Below are 18,793 nucleotides of genomic sequence, written 5' to 3' on the forward strand. Positions count from 1 at the left end.
CTTTTTGCTATATATAAATCCTACTGTAGCTTGCAGAAATCTCACTTCACACTTGGTGATGGGTTTTACTCACCTAGGGTACTTGAATTTGCCTAGCACTTTCAGTGTAGGACTACAACAGTAGCTTTTCTTTTTCTTTTCTGTTTTAATGTATGGAATGCAATGCAAGTCTTCATTTACCTTCCTCTTCATCTAGAGTACATCTGGGTATATTTCAGGTGCAAACAGATATACACTAGATGAAGGTAAAAGATGACTTGCATTGCACCTGAAGCATTTATCTAATTTTGTTTCTTTGAAGTTCTTTGACCCATTTGGGCACGGAGTTTGGATATACCACTGTACTGTTTCCATAAATCCTCTTTTTCATATTACAGAAGTAATTCTGTGTGTGCCATGAGTATGGATGCCCAGGGTCTTGTGTGCCAAATAGTTTTCAGGGACAAGAAAGAAACAAAGTGTGCTGTTGCATTTAGATGACATGTCAACTTTAATTAGAAAAATCAAAGAACGCCAAGTGGTCTATATGCTTTTTTTTCTGGTTTTGTGGTCCCATGTGAGCTTATAGAACACAGTAATTATTCATGCTATGCTGAACAATAGGAAAGTTTTCTGTAACCCACCTTGTAACACACATGAATCATGGAAAAGCTTTTTATGATTTGTCTCAGAAACTGTAAAGGGATAACTTTTAACAAGCCTGAAAGCTCTAAGATTGGTGGGGTTTGTTTTGTTTTGATTTTTTTTTGCGGGGTGGTGGTGGTGTGGATATTAAAAAAAAAATAAAAAAAAATCTCTATATCTCATTGTTACTAGAAATTAAAAGTGACAGGAGGTGCCACATCCTTTTGCATATTTCAGTGGTGCTGCTGCAGCCTATTTTCTTCATATTTTCAATGATTCTTTGGGCTTTTTTAGCATGGTTGTGTTTGTGCCTTTGTCTCTTGCTGTTAAATGTGAATGGACTGATGGGTTGAAAGAGACAAGTTGCTCTTGTGCAGCAAAACAAATAGAAAGCGAACTGTCAGAGAGGAAGCAACTTGAGCAATAATTCTACACTTGATGAAACCTAGAAATCTGACAATCCCCTTGGATCTTTATTTGACACTGCATTGAAGTGAGTGATTGCCTTCTCCTGTTCAGAGTAGCACCCGTGCATATGTTTTAACTGTTTTGCTGACTCAGCATTGGTTTATCATAGCCATGTGCTATTTTATTTTGTGTAGGCATTTAAGTCATACTACTGCACTGAAATCTGAGTACATCCAGAACTTGATATTGTTTTTCTTCATAATTTCTTCAAGCACAGTGTGAATGGAGAGTCATAATTTGGTTTTGCTCTTCTTTCACTTACAGGGAGTGTGCAAGAGATTAAGGACAGAGAGGGTAATTTTCCGTTTTGGACATGAGGTTTTTTGATATGCTTTGGATGATACTAGGGAAAGGACTTCTGTTGCCATACCTCTTCTTCCAGGGAAGTTATGTTTTTGACTGCATTTATTGCATTTTTGTGGTTCCTAAAGCCCTGAACTTCTGGGTGAAGCCTGCACCCCAGAGCATTCTCTTTGATATCAGATAAAACAAATAATCTCCTGTCTTCTGGCCAATTGCTGTACAAAGAAAGATAATGTCCTTCATCCTTGTGCAATGTGGCAGCCAGCAGCTTGACCATCAAAAACTGAGTTGAAAACTGTTTTATCCTTGAGATAGTGAAGACTTTACTTTCTTGAGAAATCCTAAAGTTTTTCTGGATTTTGGACAGGATTCAACCCTCTGTGATTGTATTATTGTCACTCAAAGGAAGAATGCATCATGACCATGAATTCTTTTGAAGTGATATGCTTTGAACAGCAGTGTCATATCTGGCTTGTCAGAAGTCAGCCAGTTCTTTCTTCTTGACCTTATTTCCTCCAGGCCTTCTCCTCTGGTAGTGGAGAAAGATGTTGAAAGATGTTGAAGAATATGTTCAAATATGTTGAAGAATGAATAGGACCGGTAATTTGTCTGGTTTTGGTACTTGAGACTCTGTCTTATGCCTTGTTCAGTGTAGTTGATCATGCACTGGTGGAGTTCACAGTCCTGACGGATATGGGATAGGCAAAGAGTAAAGTCAGGACCCTGAGTTTTAGGAAAGCGAACTTCTAGCTCTTCAAGGAGTTAGTCGCTAGGACCCCTTGGGAAACTGCCTTCAGGGACAAGGGAGCAGAGCAGAGCTGACAAATCCTTAAGGATGCTTTCCATAGAGTGCAAGAGCTCTCAATCCCCACGTGTAAGAAATCAGGAAAGGAGGGCAAGAACCGACATGGCTGAGTTGAGACCTGCTGGTCAAACTAAAGGGCAAGAAGGAAATGCACAGGCAGTGGAAGCAGGGACAGGTGTCCTGGGAAGGGTATAGGGATGCTGCCTGGTTGTGTAGGAATGGGTCAGGAAGGTCAAGGTGCAGCTGGAGCTCAGCTTGGCAAGGGACGCAAAAAATAATAAGAAGGGTCAGGAGAAGGCTGAGGCACTCAGCAACTTTTTTGCCTCAGTCTTCACTGGCAACCTCTCTTGCCACAACTCTCAAATGGATGGACCGCAAGCCAGGGACTGGGGGAGCAAAGTCCCTCCCACTGCAAGAGAAGATCAGGTTTGTGAGCACCTGAGGAACCTGAACATACGGAAGTCTATGGGACCTGATGAGGTGCATCCCAGAGCCCTGAAGGAATTAGCTAATGTAGTCACCAAGCCACTCTCCATGGTATTTGAAAAGTCATGGCAGTCAGGTGAAGTCTCCGGTAACCGGAAAAAGAGAAACATCGCACCCATTTTTAAAAAGGGTAGAAGGGAGGACCCTGGGACATACTGACCTGTAAGTCTCACCTATATGCCTAGGAATATCATGGAACAGAACCTCCTAGAAGCTATGCTAAGATACACGGAAGACGGGGAGGTGATCCGAGACAGCCAGCATGTCTTCACCAAGGGCAAGTCCTGCCTGACCAACCTCCTGGCCTTCTGTGGTGGAGTGACTACATCAGTGGACAAGGGAAGAGCTACAGTTGTCGTCTATCTGGACTTCTGTAAGGCCTTTGACAGTGCCCCCCCCAACATCCTTCTCTGTAAATTGGAGAGATATGGATTTGATGGGTGGGTGGTTTGGTGGATGAGGAATTGGTTGGATGATTGCATCCAGAGTGTAGTGGTCAACAGCTCAATGTCCAGATGGAGAACGGTGATGTGTTGTCCCTCAGGGGTCCATATTGGGACCGATACTGTTCAGTATCTTCATCAATGACATAGTGTGATTGAGTGCACCCTAAGCAAGTTTGCAGATGATACCAAGCTGAATGGTGCAGCTGACCCACCTGATGGACAGGATGCCGTCCAGAGGAACCTGGATAGGCTGAAGAAGTGGACCCGTGAGGTTCAACAAGGCCAAGTGCAGGGTACTGCACCTGGGTCAGGGCAAGCCCCAGTATAAATACAGGCTGGGGTATGAAGGGCTTGAGAGTAGCCCTGCGGAGAAGGACTTGGGGGTACTGGTGAATGAAAAGCTGGACATGACCCAGCAATGTGTGCTTGCAGCCCAGAAGGCCAACTGCATCCTGAGCTGCATCAAAAGAAGCATGGCCAGGAGATCGAGAGAGGTGATTCTACTGTACCTGGAGTACTGTGTCCAGCTCTGGAGCCCTGAGCACAAGAAAGACATGGGCCTGTTGGAATGTGTCCAGAGAAGAGACACAAAGATGATCAGAGGGATAGAACACCTCTCCTGTGAGGACAGGCTGAGAGAGTTGGGGTTGTTCAGCCTGAAGAAGAGAAGGCTCCAGGGAGACCTTATTGCAGGTATTCAATACTTAAAGGGGGCCTACAGGAGAGGTGCGGACAAGCTTTGTAGCAGGGCCTGTTGCAACAGTACAAGGAATAACGGTTTTAAACTAAAGGGAGGTAGATTCACACTAGATATAAGGAAGAAATTTTTTTATGCTGTGGGTGGTGAGACACTGAAACAGGTTGCCCAGGGAGGTGATAGATGCCTCATGCCTGGAAACACTCAAGGTCAGGTTGGACGGGGCTCTGAGCAACCTATCTAGTGTAAGGTATCCCTGCTTATTGCAGAGGAGGTTAGACAAGATGACCTTTAAAGGTCCCTTCCAACCAAAACTATTCTATGATTCTGTAGTTCAGCTGGTGACCACACAAGGGTGTTGAAAGTCACTTCAGGTGTGATTGACCCTTTTGAGACTCTAGAACTGGCCCCTCTGAAATACTGAGAAGTTTTTGATATGGGCTGGTGAATAATTTCAGCCAATAAATCCAAATGTATTTCTTTTCTCAGTAGTCTGAAGGGAGCATTTGAGGTTCCTGCTCCAAACAACATGTTGCTATTACAGTGTCCTGTAACATCTTTGTAAGGTAGGACATCACCAGGACTCTGCTCTGTAAAACTGCCTCAATTCATTAAGAATTTATTTTCCTCTGTCCTGTTTTACATTATCCTGTCTTTAATGCCATATACTTGTCTGTCTTCCTGCAGCAGAGGCTGATTTAAAGTTGAAGACACGTAGGTGTGCTGGAGACATGGAGGAAGAGTGCTTTTGGGTTCAGCCAGTGGGCTGATCCCACACTCATGAAATTTATCCAGGTTTAACAAGGTGATTTGTCCTGTGGGGGGGAGTGGTGCAGTAGGTTAGCAGGCCTTGAACTGGGGTCCCTCTGTTGGAGTTTGCATTCTTAGTCTGTATTGGGGATGGAGGACTTGAGGGGTCACTGTTTAATGAGGTTGTGGACTGACAAAGAAGGTGACTGGTCATGATTTTAGTATTTTCCTCTGCGCTGAACATCACTTCAGGATGACAGTGGCTATGGGAGTATTCACTCGTCTCTGTTGGTAGCCACAAAATGAATACCAATCTGTTAGGATTTGTCCTCACTACCTTATTACTGTTGTCATATAGATGAAGGTGAAGCTTATCAATCTGATGTTTTGAAAACATGAGAGCAGTGTCACTAGTTATGTGTCTTAAAATTGGTAGTTTTTACCTCTTCCTCCCTTCTTTTGTAGTGCCTGTGCAGCAGTACGGAAACTGAAGAGGCTACAGCTTTAGCTCACACTATCAAATGCATAGATTCTTTTACAGAATCACAGAATGATAGGGGTTGGAAGGGACCCCTGGAGATTATCTAGTCCAACCCCCCTGCCGGAGCAGGTTCACCTATTGTACTAATTTAGCATTAAAGTATTCATACAGTTAAAAATTAGTGTATTTATTCTTTTTTTTCTCCTCTGTCCTAGTTGTGTGTAATGTCATTCAGGTGCCTTGAGTATTTAATTATTTGCATTCAGTTATTCTGCTGCTGTCCCCAATTGTTTCCTATTGTTAGTATTACAACTGTCTACCTTGTTTTTTTCCCCCACCTTTCACATTACCTCTTCAAGGTTTGGGATTTCTTTGTGCTTCTGTGATCTCATACAACATCAGAGCTATGGAGCCTGCTAAGTGTAAATTTGACTTTTTTTAATAATCTCCTTGTATTTTCATCAACAGCTTCAGATGATTAACCAGTCCTCTGGATATAAGTGTGTACTGGTACTAGAGGTCTGTTTGTTCAAAGATACCTTAATTGAAAAATAAAATGTAAAGGGAGACCATACCCATAAGTATAAGCAAGACGGGGAAGGGAGCAGAGCTATGGTTGAGCTTTCAGCCTTCGTTCTGGATTTCAAGAGCTCTGAATACTTCGTTTGTTAGCATTAATGTTGCACTAACTTTGGGTATTTTTGCATGAGAGTGTGTGTGTTTAATCAACTAAGCATGAAATCCCTTGCTTCTGTTTGTCCCTATTAAATAGTGGCAACAAAAGAAACAGACAGGAGATGGGTCCAGAACAAAGCAGAAATAATGGAGTATTTCACCCCAAAAAGGAGAGTGAAACGAGAAGTACAATGAATAGGCAAAGACAGACTCAATGGCTGGAGGCAGTGTAATGTGTTGGAGAGAGTAGTAATTCAGAGACGATTGCTGCCCAGAGCTTCCATCTGTGATCTCTGGGTGGCATATATATCAGAAATGTTTGTCCACCCCTGCTACGGACACAATATTCAATGCTTTTCCCAGAAAAAAATTCTGTAGAGCTTTAAAGGGACACTGTCTAGGACTGTCAGCTCAAATACTGATCCACCTAAAATCATCTGGTTGGGATAGAAATCCCTAAGCAGGAGTAGGAACTGGCTAACTTCTTCCCTTAGCTCTTGTGTGTGATGATACATGCCCATACAGCATGAATGCACACATACAAGTAAAATGAAAGTAACAGTGATGCTGAATATTGCATAGTTTTCTGCAGGCTGCAGCATATAATTACTCCCTGTTTCCTGGATAAATACATGCTTTTTTCCAAAACTGGCCAAATACATACATTTTTTTTCAAGATACCACATTACTTTATTTTCGGTACCTTAAAAGATATTGTTCATTTAAAAAAAAATAAATTAATAAATTAACTCTCAACTCTACCTGCCTGCCTCTCAGAATGGTTTGGGTTGGAAGGGACGTTAAAGACCATCCACTTCCAACCCGCCTGCCATGGGCAGGGACACCTCCCACTAGACCAGGTTGCTTAAAGCCCCATCCAACCTGGCCTTGAACACTTCCAGGGATGGGGCATCCACAATTCTCTGGGCAACCTGTTCCAGTGCCTCACCACCCTCACAGTAAAGAATTTCTTCCTAATATCTAATCTAAATCTCCCCTCTTTCAGTTTGAAACCGTTACCCCTCATCCTATCAATACACTCCCTGATCAAGAGTCCCTCCCCATCTCTCCTGTAGGCTTCCTTTAGGTACTGGAAGGCTGCTGTAAGGTCTCCCCAGAGCCTTCTCTTCTCCAGGCTGAACAACCCCAACTCTCTCAGCCTGTCCTCACAGCAGAGGTGCTCCAGCCCTCTGATCATTTTTGTAGCCCTCCACTGGACATATTCCAACAAGTCCATGTCCTTCTTGTTCTGAGGGCTTCAGAGCTGGACACATTACTCCAGGTGGGGTCTCACCAGAGCAGAGTAGAGGTGCAGACTCACGTCCCTTGACCTGCTGGCTTCCAGGAGGATCTGCTCCATGATCTTGGTGGGCACAGAGATGAGACTGACTGGTCTGTAGTTTCCTGGGTCTTCCTTTTTTCCCTTTTTTAAAAGTGGGGGTTATGTTTCCCCTTTTCCGGTCAGCAGGAACTTCACTGGAGTGCCACAACTTCTCAAAAGTGATGGGTAGTGGCTTAGCAACTTGATCCATCAGTTCCCTCAGGACCTGCGGATGTGTCTCATGAGGTCCCATGGATCTGTGTACCTTCAGGTCTCAAACCTCGTCTTCTACAGTGGGTGGTTCTTCATTTTCTCAGTCCCTGCCTTTGGCTTCTTGGGCGGTTTGGCTAGAGCCCTTGCTGGTGAAGACTGAGGCAAAAAAGTCATTGAGCACCTTAGCCTTCTCCATATCCTGGCTGACCAGGTCTCCTTTTTTCTTGTGGAGAGGGCGTACGTATTCCCTAGTCTTCTTTTATCACTGACGTACCTGTAGAGGCTTTTTTTTTGTTGCCCTTGACGTCACTGGTCAGATTTCATTCTATCAGGGCTTTAGCTTTCCTAACCTGATCCCTGGCTGCCTGGATAATTTCTCTGTATTCTTCCCAGGCTACCTGTCCTTGCTTCCACCCTCTGTAGTCTTTCTTTTGTGTTTTGAGTTTGTCCAGGAGCAACTTGTTCATCCATGTAGGCCTCATGGCATTTTTGCCTGACTTCCTGTTTGTTGGGATGCATCACTCCTGAGCTTGGAGGACGTGATCCTTGAATATTAGCCAGCTTTTCTTCTCCTCATTCAATGTCTGTAAAGAGTTTTGAGTGTGTTGTTCTCAAAAATCATGAAAACTGACTTTGTTTGACACGTTTCTCCTTTTAAAGTAAGGACTTACGCCGATAGGAGGAAAGGGCTCCAAAAAATGTTGTTCTTTTTTTATTGCTAGCAGTGGTCTGAAATACACGCCCATATGCCGAACAACTTTTCAATGACTATGCCAGCTGCTCTGCTTGATCCTATATTTGTGGTAGTCAAATGTTTTCTTTCTGTCCTCTCCACCACTCCCTCTGAGTGGCCTCATTTGGGTTCAGAATTTGTTTTATAATGCCTAAAAGGCAGTCTTTTATGGGACAGTCACTCATTGAGCAAATCAGGTGTGGGAATTGATGAAAGTGACTTCGAGGTCCATATCTGACAACTGTTTCAAGACCAGTCAGGCTGTTAATTAAATTTCTCTTATGCCCTTTAGGTTGTCCAAATGGAGTGGAAAGTACGCTGGTTTTGGAAAGGACTGAGTGCTAGTTGTGAATTGAGTAACTCTCAATTGTTCTGGTACATTTGTGTTTTGGATTTCAGGAATGGCTTCTTTAGTTACTAATACACATTTCTTGCAGTTTGGTGTATTTCAGACTGCACTGTAATACGTGATGATATCTTAAATAATGGTGTAGCTCTAGTCCATGCTGTATAACGTATTTCAGGGTGCATTTCCTGTCCATAATCAAATGCAGAATATAGGATATAATGTTATTTGCATGGTCAGTGACCTCTGAAATTTCTACTCTCCACAGATCTTGTGCAGCTACTAAATGCAGCTGCCAAAGTAGTGACAACAGAAGTTTAGTCTCTATAATGGATGGTTAAACAGCCCTGAGTTTGTTAGGGGCCAAGTAACTTTAAGCTGCTGAGAGAACAGGCAGGCAGTGATCGGACTGTTTGTATAGTGATATTTCCAATGGAAGAGATGTTCATTGAGCTGGAGTAAGGATTATGAAACAATTTTATTAAATTTAAACACGTTATTACAAGTATCCCCTAAAATGTGCTCTATGATTTCTCACGTCAGCCAGGGGTAAGCGCTATACTCAGCAGCTTTTTGAAGCTAGAATATTTGAAACCTGTCTTCATTCCAACCAAACAAAAATATCTACTGAAGGAAGTTAGGTTTGCAGAGGGAAAAAGTCATAAGCATAACAAAGGTAAGGGAATCATATCAAATAAAATATGAGAGTGGTCTGGAGGGAGCCATTTCCCTGTCTTCTGGGGTTCTTTGTCTGCTGTGTCTCAGGAACTTTCATGCCTGACTGTGCTTACTAGTGAAGGATGAGTAAGTGGGTGGTAGGTGTATGTGTGCTGTTTTGGACATGCAGTTGGACCTGAATTTTTGATTATGTGTTTAATCAGCAGCACGTAAAGATTTTCCAGACTTAGCTAGACTTAAGGTATCTGCACTAAAGAGATACTGAACTTCACAAAATGAGCCTGTGGAACCCCTCTGTCACCCACAGAGCCTCCATATGAGTTCTACAAAGAGCAATAATTATCTTTGTCAGAACTGCAGATTATTACATGTCATCAGGGACACAAAAGTTGTGTTTGGTTGCATAAGAACTGGCACGGTGTCTGGACAGAAAGAAGCACAGACTTTCATCAGCTCATCTATTCCTTTATGGTTTTGAATATGACATCAAGAAATTGTCACAAAGGTGCTGTGCTGATGGGGACAAATTGAATTCTTTTTAAACGCTGGCTGCAAAGGGTCAGACTCACAGCCTCAGGAGCTCTGGTGAGCTTCGAAGAATTTTGTGTGGCCTTCAGCCTGATACCCATTAAGTGGAAACTGTTTGAAGGAGCTTATGTTGTGCAATGAACTCAATTGGCCTTTCTCACTTAAGTAGCAGAGTAGAATATTTGCTGTGGCTTTGTAGAATCTGAGATAAGTATAAGCTGATGTCCATGAATAAAGCTAGAAGGCACATTTACTGTTTAGCTATAGACACACATATAAGGGCAAACCTTGAAAAAGATGATTTTTGAGTCAATATTTTAATAGAGGCAAAACTTTTATTTTTAAAATCTGTTGCCTTTGTTCAGCTTAACTACTACTGTAAATGTTTTTACTCCTAAAATGTTTCCTGTCACATTTTTAAAAGGAGTTGAAGAAATTTCGTAACTTTCTGTGAACTTAATGCTTCTTTAAACCAATGATGACTGTTTCGACAGCATGTACAATAACTTACCATATATACAGAGTGAATCAAGTAAAAGTTCTGCATTCAGTGAGCTGTCTTTTTATAATCACATTCTCTTTGGATGACTTGCTCGCAGAGCCAGACCTCGCTAGTTGCAACGGTGCCTTACTGATATCTGTTCAGTTTGTCTGCTCCTCCAGTAGTCCTTAATGAGAGATCCTGGGTAGCTGTGTAGATGAACTAGGTTAAGGTTGTAAAGGCTGGATTTCTTTACCCAATGGGGTGACTGGCTTGTGGTTAAGATGGAAAAAAAGAGCTGGCACTATGTAAAAACAGAATGAGTGAGAGGGAAGCGATTGCACGAACACGTTTTCCCTTCCTTTTTATAGCAGATTTATTTCTCTGATGGGAAGGTGGCATATTTGGGAAAAAGGTATTTATATATATTGGGGTGATGGAGGTCTGTCTGGGACATTAGCGGGTAATTATACCTCATACTTAAATATAAACTTTGTAGCTTTCCCAGAATGGTATAAAAATTTTCCGTATTACATATAAATAAAGTTCTGATGATGAACCTTACTAAGGGCCTAAAGGAACTTTTGCATGAGCTTGGCCTATTTTGGCAATACTGTTTAAAAAACGGAGCAAAACTCTTACGTAGGCTTTGTGCAAGAGATTTTTTTGTTCTTTATATTGTGATTAATTTATACTTCTCCAGGAAAAGTGAGAGATCTGCATATTTGTGACTAGAGCTACACTTAGTAGAACTTACTTCTTTACAGGCTGTACTCTTTAACAGCTAATATTGTAAGGTAATACACATGACAAAGCAAGCTCCAGGAAGGAGCAAAGTTGTCTGAATCTTTCATGTGACAACAGGTAGAGGCCTGGCCAGCAGCTGCTCAGGTGCTGCTCTGATGTTCACACCAGGTGTTGCGTGAAATCAGTACAGGAAGCATACTCATGCATACTGAAGTGTAGAGTAGAGTAGAAGCCATGCCTGTGTTGGTGTATGTACGCTGTTCATGCTATTGAGGAAATGGATTTCACTTTCCTCAGTCCAGCTCTATGAGGTTTAGGTGAAAAGTTAACAGGCATTTTGATGTTTTCTTATAAAGCTGTTCCAGATTTCAGTTGAGGTGGTCTCAGTATATTAATTGTTGATTTTTGTCAATAGTTGGAATAATAATTTGCTTCCCTCCAATGCCTTTAAATTTATAAACTTGATTTTTAGAACCTCATCAAATATACATTTGCAAAAAAAAAAATTAAAAAATTAACTGTTCGTTTTGGTTTTGTTTTGTTTGTTTTTCCTTCCCCTGACAGTGTTTCAGAGCACTTTGCTGCAAGGGACCACCACCACCACGACCTGAATATGACTTGGTTTGCATAGGCCTCACTGGTTCTGGCAAGACAAGTCTCCTGTCACAGCTTTGCAGTGAAAGCCCAGAGAATATAGTGTCAACCACAGGTAGGATACTGCCTTTATTCTGTGGTGTGCTGTAATGTTGCCCAAAGGTAACTTTGAAACATATAGTAAAGGTGGTAGAGAACTTCAGCTTAGTTATCTTGTTTTTGAAAGTATCTAATGGATTGCCTTGAAGCTACCACTGCTTACTCTTTCAGCATTTGGTCACGCATTGGGGGATATCCATGAAAACATACAATTTGGAATGTGTTGAAAGTCAAAACATACATTGTGGTGGAATGAAGTAGAACCATTGGAAACATACAGTAGCAGTGTAAACACACATTAAAAGGTTTCTTTCTTATCTTTTTACTTCTGTTTTTTAAACAGTCTTGTTATATGGACAGAAAAGAGGAGAATGTGCTATAAAATAGAGTGGGACAGTGATGCTCTGAAACTTGAGATTTGTTTCTTCTCATGCTTGGTCCATACTGCTGTGTGGTATATGCTACCATCCAAAAAAATAAATGTAGTCTGGTGATGATCCTTTCTTTTTAGATCAGCAAAGAACCTTGTTTATGTAGTAGGGACAGATTGAGATCAGAGAATCAATTTACAAAAAGTTTCAGTGTCATTGAGAAGATACATAAAAACAGACACAACAGCCACAGCCAGAAGGTATCTTAAGTCCAAAAAATTTGAATATGCAGGCTGATATAGATGAACCAGAATGACTAATACTGAAAAGAGTATTTTGATTAAAAAGACCTGCAAAACTCCCAAAAACAAAACAGCACCACAAAACCCAAAAATAAACGTGGAGTGAGAAGAAGGAATACCTGTCTACAAAGTTCAGAAAGAGGACAGATTAGGTCATTGAGATGGAAGAAATCTGGTTCTGTGGCTGCAGCGATTTACCAAGGTTGGTTTGCTAAGAGAAGAGATAGTGAGTGTTCTGCAAATAACTTGTGTTTATAGTTACATGGCTTTATGTTGTATCTATGGTTCATGGGCTTGAATTTTATGATTGTCCCTTAGCAACCCTAACTAGTTTTCAGTGTATCATTGTTTAAATTGCAAGAACATAAGGTTATTTAATATAACTGTAAGTAAGCAAAGTGAAACAGGTGCAAGAAAATACTGGTTTTTTTTCTGCAATGAATAGTTAAACAATTGCCTTCATAGTGGTGTTATTTGGAGTGTTAAAGAGATCTGACACTTCATGGTGTGGAGAAAGTGTCAATGCATAATAACTCAAAAGGTTAGAAGGAAATTGTACAGTAGTTCAGACCTTTTTTTTTCTTTCCCCACCCCCTCTCCTAAGCTTTATCTTTAGGGGTTCACCTGCAGTTAGTGCAAATTATACTTTTACACTTTAGACCCTGAAAAAAATAGTAACAGCAATGTAAACAGCAGTATAGATCTATCAAAGGAAATAATGAAAATATGATTAATTTTAAAATTATATTTGTTACATATTTATAGATAGTTCCAAGAAAATACCATTATTTAGGCAGGCAACTTGAGGAATGAAAATGGACTCTGGAGAAAACTAGGCAGTATCTAAACCAAAATTATGCATATCTAGGCTTATTATATCTATGCACATTCAGCTTATAATAAATCTACCCATGTGCACCATATCTGTGCTATATCAGAAAATATTTTTGAGAATCCAAAAATACAATGTGACAACTTCTCCACTCAGTTTTCAAACTATAACCTGTATTTTTGCTTTTCTCATCAACACGACTCGTGTCCATTCCAGTTTTTCCTCCTTTCTAAGAAGAGTTTAGGATTTATGACAACAACAACAACAAAAATATTTCATAATTATTCCCTTCAGATTTTCTTGCACTTTCCTCTACTGCATCTAGCACTGGCCATGGTTGGAGTACTGGAGTATCTTATTGGTCTGATCTGAGAGAAAAAATATCTTGTTCTGTTAAATGATAGCTAACAAACTTGTAGTGAAACACATTTTTTCAAAACTTCTTTACTCAGTTCACAGGTATGTAATCATGTTGAAACTGCTTGTGCTAGATGGAAATTAATGTCTATCTGGACATCTATGCTGAAAGAGCAGACATAATTTTTCCTATATAAAGAAAAAATATTATATGTATGGATGCAATAAACACGCAAAATTTAGTATATAGTATACTGATGGATTGCTGGGAGCTTTTCACATTTCCTTTCTCTCAGCTATCTGAATTTTCAATTAAGGGAAAACATCACACTTTAAAAAAAGTTTTTTAGTTTTAAGCGTGTAGCAGGCTAACAGAGGAGTCATAGATGCTTCTAGTGTGCTTGAAACCATTTTAATACATACCACTTAGGTCTGTAAAAGGATCTTTCTATTAATAACATTTGTAGACAGGATTAATACTCTATGTGTAACCTAAACCTGTGAAGTTTAAATGTAAAAAAACAATGATTTGAATTACATATTGTCTTTCACTTCTCCGAAAAATTGCAGAAGGATCACTTCATATTACTAGTAGTTTGAAACCTAAACTTTAGATGCATTAAACTTCCAGATGCATTAAAATATGGCTTTATAAAGTTGTATTCTGAACTAACTCCTTCCCAAATGGTAGATGTGCTGGGTGGAAGATTTGTGCTGAACATTATATGTGCCAAGTATTTAATAGTATCATTGCAAATTTCATCCCCCCTCCCCTGATATTTAAAAACATCATAAACATCATATTGAAATAGAATTTCACATGGAAAATCCTGGTTCTTGATGAAAAAAGTAGTCTTTTCTGAATGTATGCAATTGATTTCAAATGCCGACTTTAACAAATAACTTACTAATACTCTCTATTTCTGTTCTTAGGCTTCAGTATAAAAGCTGTTCCGTTCCAGAATGCCATCTTGAACGTAAAAGAACTTGGAGGTATAGCGTTTATTCACTTGATTATAAAAACATTAAGTGTCTAAATCTTACCATACAAAACTGTTTCAAATTTAAAAATGGTAAATCAGTGTGGCTGGAATTCAAAATCTGTGTTTTATCACAACAGATAAGTTGAGAAAAATGGTACAAATGCAGACTACAAAGAAAAAGTAAAAAGCAGGAGGAGTGGAAGGCGTGGCGTGTCACCTTAATGTAATTTCTTGGATTTCAGTGGATAAGTTATACAGAAATACAAATTGGACTGTAATTGTAGTACAGCTCACATTGCAGCTCAAGGATGTGTGTTCCCTGTGTTTATTGAACGTATAAGCTTTTACTTATGAGCACTCAGGTAACTTATGAGGCTCAGGTAACTATTTGTCAATAGTTAGGCAGACATTTGGCAAAACCAATATATTTGCTGCATTGCTGAAAGTATTACAAAGGCAGCCAACTTCCAATGAATTATATTCTTTGAGATCTAGTGTCTTGTTGGATTTGTTGGGTTGTGGAGGGATGGTTGTTCTGTGTTTGTGTTTTTTTGGTTATCTGTATACAGGTAAGCAATTTGGCCGCCCAGTTCTGACCCTGAGTCTTAAGTGATCAAGAGGTAGCTCTGTTAAAAGGAAGAAGACACTCTCCTAATGAGAGTTCTTGTGGAGTGTAATTTCATCTAGCGTTCTTCTAATCAAAAAAAAATATGTAGATCTTCTTTATGTTCTAGAATCTTTGTAGATCTTCTTCATTATCTATGTAAACACAGTAGAATGAATCTTGAGAATGTTCATTAGGTTTTCAGCAAGGTTGAAACCTCTTTTAAATGCTCTGCGGTAGAAGTTAACTTGAAGGAAGTTTCATGAGATCAAATCAAGTTTCATGATGGTTGTCTTATCTGAAACTGTTTCAAGAAGGCTTTGAGATAAGCACATATTAAAAGGATAGCATTTCCTGTATACTACCATCGTTCCATGGATTTAAATATACATGTTCTTGTTTGAGCATGTATCCTGTAAAAGAAGCAGAAGTTTGCTTCGATAAAGGGACCACTCCACAGGGATAGTGTTTGTTCTGCTTGAGTGTGTTATCTTCATAATGTGCACTTAGGTCACTTTGGGGATTTTTTTGGAAATAGGGTGAATCATTTGCAGCCCAGTTTATACATTCTGCTGCCTAATCTCTATGAAATACATAATTTGTACAGGTAAGTGCAGTTTTTGCATCGAGAATTGAATCTGAGTATTCTATAGCAGATCCTTGTTAAAGTCTCTTCCATAACCTTTTCTGATCATACAACTTTTATTTTATGCAAGTATGTGTGTTATGAGAAACCTTATCTCAGTGGAGTGCTTTGATGTCTCATGACAGGATGTTCTGAAGTAATACAGAATATTTGATATGTTTTTTTCACTCATTTATCTCTTCCCAAAGACAGAAGAATTGTCAGAATTTTTTTACTCCACTTTTTCATTTTGTTCCCTTTAACTATGTGTGTTTACACGTGTGTACTTAGGAATGGTCTGTTTTTTTCTATGAGATATTGGAGAAAAACACTAATTCTGGTAGCTTTTCATTACCTACATAAGGGAGGTTAGGCAAGCTTCCAAAAGTTTTTCTTCCAAAAGCTGAGGGTCAGCCTTTAATCTTCTAATTGAGAGATGTGTTCCTTTTGTTGAAGGTAAAGCCTGAGCTTTCTGGAGTATGCATGGTTTCTCTCTTGGTGTTGTATGAAAATGAAGAAAAACATCTTACATATTTAATCACTGCCAAATTTTATTTTGGAATTTCTTCTTCTGGTGTTGAAGAGAAGCCCCTATTTTTGTTCTTATTCATGTTTTTTTGCCTTCAGTTGTGTTACGGTATTGTTATCTAAGTTCTCTTCACTGTAGTATGGAGGTCTTGTCCGGACATTTGATCTTGGAAACTTGGAGGAAGGTGGAAAGGCATCTATTTTTAACAATCACTGTCCGCTGTTGCATGTTATTCAAAGGATGAAGTTCTAGACTGCTTTAATTTTTGATACTCTGATTTAAAATTGTCTTTTGGATTTAGGTAACTGAAGGCTTCATATGTCTTCGTACAGCAGCGTATTAACAGCAGATATTAGAAAAACTTAGTGCAAAAGTCCTAGTGTTTGAGGTTCTTGTATACAGCAGCCAAGCAGTTATGTGAAACAGATGCTGACTGCATAGTATCCTTTTTGTTCGGTTGAAGCAGTACCCTTCCTCGAGGTCAAAGATGGTGCTATTTTTTACTATCCTGGTTCCCTTCTGAAGCCAGGTTTTCTTTCTTCATTTCTGTACAGATTGTAAATTTTCAGGCAAAGTGTATAGAAAACAGTCTCTTCTCTTTTGTCTCTTCCTGGTCTGATTGTCTCTTCATCATCCTTTAGGATTAGGGACATAGAGCCAAGTTTGCTGTGCTCTTTTTGCAGAATTTTTTCTTTGAAGAACATGATACTAGAATATTTTAAAATAAAAATCCTATTTATATTTTTTTTATTATGTTTGTTTCCTAAAGCAGGCTGCCTTCCTACCAGAAAAGAAGGTTTTTTTACCTAATTTTATAAATGTTAAACATTTTGTTTAAAAACATTGAATTTGATCCTGAATAAGGAAGTATATATATGTAGATTTCGAATCAATCATAGGCCTGCTTGAATTACTTGAAAAGGTCTTGCTTTATTTACTGACGAAATTGAACTGCCCATTCTCTAAGTTTGTATTTTGATATGCAGGCTGGGTGGAGAATGGCTTGAGAGCAGCCCTGAGGAGAAGGACTTGGGGGTGCTGGTGGACGAGAAACTCGACATGAGCAGGCAATGTGCACTAGCAGCCCAGAAGGCCAACCGCATCCTGGGCTGCATCAAAAGAACTGTGGGCAGCAGGTGGAGGGTGGTGATTCTGCCCCTCTACTCTGCTCTGGTGAGACCCCACCTGGAGTAATGTGTCCAGCTCTGAAGCCCTCAGAACAAGAAGGACATGGATCTGTTGGACATGGACCTGTTGGAATGTGTCCAGCGGAGGGCTACAAAAATGATCAGAGGGCTGGAGCACCTCTGCTGTGAGGACAGGCTGAGAGAGTTGGGGTTGTTCAGCCTGGAGAAGAGAAGGCTCTGGGGAGACCTTACAGCAGCCTTCCAGTACCTAAAGGAAGCCTACAGGAGAGATGGGGAGGGACTCTTGATCAGGGAGTGTATTGATAGGATGAGGGGTAACGGTTTCAAACTGAAAGAGGGTAGATTTAGATTGGATATTAGGAAGAAATTCTTTACTGTGAGGGTGGTGAGGCACTGGAACAGGTTGCCCAGAGAATTGTGGATGCCCCATCCCTGGAAGTGTTCAAGGCCAGGTTGGATGGGGCTTTAAGCAACCTGGTCTAGTGGGAGGTGTCCCTGCCCATGGCAGGCGGGTTGGAGCTGGATGATCTTTAAGGTCCCTTCCAACCCAAACCATTCTGTGATTCTGTGTTAACAGTTATTGTTCAGAAGGTTCTAACAATTTTTCGCTGAAAGAAGTTTGGGATTCTGAACACTGAGGTTTATTCGCAAGACAGATAATGAAAGTTCAAAGGCAATAGGAAGCTTTTTCTTTGTTTCCAACAAATTCCAGCCTGGAGGCACAGTGCCTGAAACCACCATTTACTCAGTGTGTCTATTCAGTCATTTGCTGCTCTGGTGCTGTCTAACAGAATGCGAAGTCGTGGTGTCTGTTGTGACGTAGATACTCATTCCAGCTTAAATCAACATTGTAGGTCCGTTCTGGAGGTCAGCTGATAATTTACAGTTATTTTTTCAGAATAAGTCTGTTTTATAATTTAGTTTGCTATCTTGTAAATGCTGGTTTAGAAGCTACTGGTGGTATGCCAAATAGTGAGCCTGGTCAAGTTTAAAAGAATGATTCTGGATGTGAACAGCTCTTTACTTCTTACGAAGTTTTAAAATACTAACAACATGTTATAGGATTTAATAACATTCTGGTTTAGGTACTAAAATATATTGTCATATGTTTGTGTTACATTTCTGTAATCCACCCAAAGGCCTTTTTCACAAACATAAAGGATCAACATGTTGTGAAGTCATCTTTGAAACTTCATTTAAGACAAAATGTGTTAGCAAGAGCAAGAGTGGAATGCTTAATATCAGGGTTGCTCGATTCTCCAGTTGAGATATGAGAACTATCCTCCCCACTGCTGTTCCTTCTTAAGCTTCATGACTGACGTCATAAATTCACACTCATAGGCCAGCTAAATTAAATGTCTAGGTGAGAGCTTGAGAACAAATAATTTTCAATATGATTGGTTAAACAAAGGACGCGTATTTTGCCTTAATTTGGAAGTAAAGACCAGAAGAAGAGTAGGAGTGGGAGTCACATTGTCATGCACTCCAAGTTGAATGTAAAATACAAACCCCTGAAGAAGATGGCAAAAGTTGTTCAGGTGGTTTCTGCCTTGTAAAGAAATGAGGG

At 40.1% G+C, this 18,793-nt stretch overlaps 1 protein-coding gene across 3 annotated transcripts in view; it reads left to right on the forward strand.

The window, feature by feature from the left end:
* ARL15 (ADP ribosylation factor like GTPase 15) overlaps positions 1-18,793 on the forward strand; it is a 230,905-nt gene that overhangs the window by 73,567 nt on the left and 138,545 nt on the right. For all 3 annotated transcript variants that reach the window (XM_063320223.1, XM_063320221.1, XM_063320222.1), the window contains 2 exons: positions 11,347-11,491; positions 14,271-14,330. In XM_063320223.1, the coding sequence (XP_063176293.1) occupies positions 11,347-11,491; positions 14,271-14,330 (205 nt within the window). The remainder of the gene's footprint in view (positions 1-11,346; positions 11,492-14,270; positions 14,331-18,793) is intronic.

The sequence above is a fragment of the Chroicocephalus ridibundus genome, chromosome Z (genome assembly GCF_963924245.1).
Source record: "Chroicocephalus ridibundus chromosome Z, bChrRid1.1, whole genome shotgun sequence".
NCBI lineage: Eukaryota > Metazoa > Chordata > Aves > Charadriiformes > Laridae > Chroicocephalus > Chroicocephalus ridibundus.